Source organism: Physeter macrocephalus, chromosome 9 (assembly GCF_002837175.3).
Source record: "Physeter macrocephalus isolate SW-GA chromosome 9, ASM283717v5, whole genome shotgun sequence".
Classification (NCBI taxonomy): Eukaryota; Metazoa; Chordata; class Mammalia; order Artiodactyla; family Physeteridae; genus Physeter; species Physeter macrocephalus.
In genome coordinates, this window is record NC_041222.1 from 93,653,988 (window position 1) to 93,659,313 (window position 5,326).

Here is a 5,326-nt window from a genome sequence, read left to right on the forward strand (position 1 = left end):
TATATACAATGGAATATTACACAGCCATAAAAAGGAACGAAACTGGGTCATTTGTAGAGACGTGGATGGATCTAGAGACTGTCATACAGAATGAAGTAAGTCAGAAAGGGAAAAACAAATATCGTATACTAACGCATATATGTGGAACTTAGAAAAATGGTACAGATGAACCGGTTTGCAGGGCAGAAATAGAGGCACAGATGTAGAGAACAAACGTATGGACACCAAGTGGGGGAAGTGGTGGGGGCGCTGGGGAGATTGGGACTGACATATATACACTAATATGTATAAAATGGGTAACTAATAAGAACCTGCTGTACAAAAAAAAAATAAAATTCAAAGATTCAAAAAAAGAAAAGCAGAATGACTTTTAATTGGGTTTATCATTATTTTTTATCTCCCTACGGACTGTGTCCTGTCTTACTGACTGCACTGGGGGCTGATAGCTACCTCCGCTACCCCCTTCATAGGCCACTGCCCCCCAAAAATGACTTCATTTTGTTGCCCCAAGGTCAGTGAAAGATGAAGATGGGGGAGCCTGAAGAACCCACAGTTCACACTTTGTCCCGCTACCAGAGAACAGTGGGGCCCCAAGATTAAGTGTCAATGTGAAGGCTCCTGTCTCAAAGGCTCTCTCTGGGGGGGGTCCCTGTCCTTTGTCCACCACTGCTTGTGCAGCCAAAGTTTGTTGGCCATGTGTTCCTGTCCTAGGTTCTAGAGCCAACAGAAGTCTGAGAGGCTCTGGCTGAAGAAAGTGGTTGCACACTGACTCTGGGGCAAGGAAAACTCGGGGTCACCAGTGGGGAGCTGGGGCCTCTCCTTGAAGCACTTCCCAAAGCTCCAAGCTGTGGCCATGCATCCAAGGCTAAGCAAGCCTGGAGCAGCCTCCGTAACAGGGAGCAGGGTTCCATCACTCCGGGAGGAATCCAGGCTCCTCAAGATGCATTGGGGGCCTTTTCTCATTTTCTAGAAAACTCTGGAGGGAACAAAAGAGGCCAGCCATGAAGTTCAAACTCAGCCCAGGACACAGCTCTCTATTTCCAGGGACCCCTCCTGGGTGTCCCATTCTGGAAGCGGCCTGGCTCAATGCTCTGACTCTACCAGCATTGGTGGAACCCCAAGAGGCCTCGGGGTCAGCCAGGAGCCTCTGGCCTGCACCCTCTCCACCTCATTACCCTTCAAGGATGCCAGGAGAGGTCAATCCTCCTCCACTGTTTTTTTAAAACAACCCAAGGCATTTCTTTTTTCTGATTCCTTTGATTCTCAGTGGCAGCAGTATGGGGTTTGAAAGAAGGGAGTGAAATGCAGGCAGCTGAAGTTTTCTGAGCGTGAATAGGGGAAACAAAACACCCACTTCCAGCCAGTGGGGCATGGCGAGGCCGCCCTGTGTTTTGATAACGTTGTGGTTCACCAGTCCCACACCTATTTTTGGAGGTGGTGGGTAGCAAGTGAGGTAACACAACCCAGATGTTAACATGAAAGCAAGCACGGGCATTCTCCAACTCAAATTCCACATGTGGGCTTGGTCCTGCTACCCAGTCAGGGCCAGGCTCACAGTTCAGAGGGGAACTAGAGGTCAGCAAAGGTGCCAGGGCCCCTGTGTGGATTAGCTCACCTGGTAAACCCACCTGCCAGTCCCAGAGCCTCCCTGCCTTGGCGTCTCACCTGAGCAATGAAAGAAACGCAGCTCTGCTGTGGCTGGATGGACAAAACCACCCGGTTCCAAGTCTCTGAGTTTTATTAGTCATTCAACAGAGAAGTCAATTTCCTAATGAATTGCAGGCTGGAAGGGAAGCTAGGAATCACCTCTCTCACCTCTTTATTTTCTCAGGAGAAACTGAAACCTTGAAGAGCTTAATTAAGGAATCAGCTAGTGTGTGATTGTCATGAACTGACTTGTGTCCCCCCCAAAATTCATATGCTGAAGCCCTAACCCCCATGTTAGTCCAAATGTGACTCACTTGGAGATAGGACCTTTCAAGAGGTAACTAAGGTTAAATGAGATCATATGGATGGGCCCTAATCCAATAGGACTGGTTTCCTTAGAAGAGAGACAGCAGGGATGTGTGTGCACAGAGGAAAGGTCATGTGAGGACACAGTGAGAAGGCGGCCATCTGCAAGCCAAAGGGAGAGGCCTCAAGAGAAACCAACCCTGCCGACACCTTGATCTTGGACTTCCAGCCTCCAGACTACGAGAATATAAATTTTTATTGTTTAAGCCACCCAGTCTGTGGTATTTTGCGATGGCAGCTCCAGAAAACTAACACAGTGATAAAGGTTGGGAGTCTTGATTTTTCTGCTCAGCGGTGTTACTAATGCCCTTGGGAGCCCCAAGGCAGGCCCTGCAGAAGCCTGGCCCACTGCCATGGGAGATGGCTCATACAGCCCACAGGGATTTCTTTCAGAGGTGACATCCTTCTTTTCCTTCCTGGGGGATAGAAATGGCAGATCCAGGCGTAAAACTCTCCCACGCCCTCTGCTTGAGCACTGGGCTCATCTTTTACAGCCTGGAGGGCCCATGAAAGGGTGAGGGCTGTTTGTGCTGGGAGTGTGGCGCCCCCACTGGCATGACCGGGCACATGGGCAAGCTCAGCTCCACCCACCATAAAACCCTTCTGGAAAACTTCACTTTCTTTGGCCTAGGTCTTTCCTTTGGGTTGAAAACCCCATTCCACCCAAGTCCAATCTGTCAGAAGAGAACGTTGCCCCAGCGTACTGGGACTCGGCACGTCAGCTTTCATAGCCGTGTTATGGCTTTCTTGGAACGCTGCTCAGCAATTACAGATGGCGAACCCTCCCTGCAGCTGTGGGGCTGTGGCCACACTCCTGCTCACCCCCAAGCAGATGCCTGGCTTGGCTGAGGGCTGTTGGGGTCACATTTTTGGCCCCATCGGGCGGTGAACTGTTGTGGCTGACCAGTCCAGTAGTGCCTTTGACATGCTGGTGCCAAGGTCAAGAATCACCGTCAGAGCAGGCACCTGGCTGGGGAGCCATTCTGTACCCTGATGTGTCTGCATTTGCTCATTTAAAAAATAAGCCTTCAAGAAGTTCTTCCAATGTGCCAGCCCTGTACCAAATTCATGGTTTAGTGAAGAGCATTAAATAGGGTTTACCGGGCCTTTTTGTAGGATTGGATAGACGACCCCCTGGCAAAGAGGAGTTCATCCTGTTGGCTACCCCTGTGGGAAAGGTCACCACATGAGGGGACACGATGCAGGTTTTTAGAGACCCCCATCTCAGAAAGGGAGGGGTGTGTCTCGGACATAACGCTGTAAAGGTTCCCTTTTCTTTCCCTCTGGAAGCCAAAATACAGTCTTCGGTCCCCAGATACTATCTGTATTGTGCTTAGATCTGTGTGAATTGCAGACCTGCTGTAATGTGGTTCCTCTGGGCTCTTGGAAAGGGCTTTTGCCAAGGGCACCACAGATGCTGTAGACCTTGAATCCCTCGCAGGAAGGATCGAGTTACAATCACCCTGTATGTCCAGCCCCAGTGCAGGGTGTGGCGGACAGTGGATCCCCAACATCTGCCAGTAAGGCCAGTAGGGCTCACCCATGTGTCTTTTCATTTCGCTCCTCCCCAAGGCCAGGTGACGGTCACCAACAGTGAGAGCGGCAGAGCCTGACAACTTTCTGAGCTCATCATCAGAGCACCCTACTACCACCTGTTGGAAAGCTTTAGCCTGAGGCCACCTGGTCTACATTTCCTGGGGCTTCAGTGACCAAAATATTACACAGTTCCCTCTGGGCATCCAGGCTCCTTACCCTTTTCTGGAAGCCCATGGCGGGGATGTTACATCTCACACCAGCATCTTCTTCATGGTTGCAGCCCTGAGACTCAGCATTGAACTTGCAGTCTATGATGGACTTCTCATTCCCGGTGCACTCGATTTCATTGAGGTGGATGGGTCCCATCCCTGGGGATGGAAAAGGCACATAGGCTATGAAAGCTTCTAGGATGGGAAGGAAAGTTCCAGACAATAAGGACATGCCTCTCCCATCCTCAAAATCCTCCCAACCACCTCCTATAATCAGCTCGATGACCCAGGCCTCTTCTACCTGGAGAGAATGTTTTCTTGTCTTGGGAATCATTTCTTCCATGAGAAGAAACAAAAGTTGCTACTAACTTGTGTGACCTTGACCAACTCACTCAGCCTCTCTGAATATGGTTTTCTCACTGAAATAAAGGGGTTGGACTAGAGGACAACATTCCATGCACTGATGAATCCGAAAGGGGTGACTGTCTCTGTGTAGTCAGGCTCCTTGCAGGAAAGAGATGGCATTCTCAAATTGGATGATCTGAGTTAGAGAAAGAGATTTAAAAAATAAAGGTATGGACAGAGCGTGGAGAAATCACAAAATCAAAGTGGATAGTCCAGTACTTGTGGGCTAATAACCCTGGGGCACAGAGGCCACCCCCTGGCCTGCAGGAGTAAAGGGAGGGTGCCAATATCTGGCCCAGGACAGCAAAAAAGCCATGTGGGGAGGCCACCTTTCAGGAGCCGTTACCCTCGGTGGAGGGACACAGTGGCCCACAAGGAGAATAAAGACCTGGCCCTCCACTCTCCCCACCTCCAGTCTCCCCCAGGGCTCTCAGCTGGCCACACCCAAGCCTGCCTCCCAGGACCCTGGACCATGTGGGCAAGGCGGAGAGTGGAGCTGCAAGGGCGGACGGAAGACATTCAGCAAGGACCTCTAGTGCGCATGCGGGAAGCTTCCCTTACAGGCACCTGGATGACAAGGCGGAGCCTCCCACTGCTGGGGAGAGGGAATTCCTTCTGTGCAGCATTCAGCTCAGCTCAGCTCAGCTCACAGACCTACCTCTCCTCTGTCTAGCCCATCAAGATGGATCCAAGTCCAGTTCTTTCCGGGAGCTCCTGACTGCCTGGAAGCCCGCCTTGGACCCTGTCTTGCCCTGCGTTCTCCTCTCCCTCCTGATCCTCACCAACCTCCTCTGGTTTGGGTCGGTCCCTCAGCACCCAGACGTGCTAAAATCTCCCATCTTTACAACGACCCTCCCCTGACCCTACACCTCCCTCTGGCCTGTCACTTTCCTCTCCTTCAGGGAGAACTTCTTGAAAGACTCATCTGCTTTTGTCCTTTCTAATTCCAGCAGGAGGGCCTTCTCCAGTCTGTTTTTTTTTCTCTAGAAAGTTTTGCTTTTTTTTTTGGTTTTTTTAACATCTTTATTGGAGTATAACTGTTTTACAATGGTGTGTTAGTTTCTGCTTTACAACAAAGTGAATCAGTTATACATACACATATGTCCCCATATCTCTTCCCTCTTGCGTCTCCCTCCCTCCCACCCTCCCTATCCCACCCCTCT

The 5,326-nt window shown here is 50.6% G+C and overlaps 1 protein-coding gene across 1 annotated transcript in view; it reads right to left on the reverse strand.

The window, feature by feature from the left end:
• The window catches only part of LOXL2 (lysyl oxidase like 2), a 94,144-nt gene that overhangs the window by 23,348 nt on the left and 65,470 nt on the right, over positions 1-5,326 (reverse strand). The window contains exon 7 of the mRNA XM_028494198.1: positions 3,766-3,917. Coding sequence (XP_028349999.1) covers positions 3,766-3,917 — 152 coding nt within the window. The remainder of the gene's footprint in view (positions 1-3,765; positions 3,918-5,326) is intronic.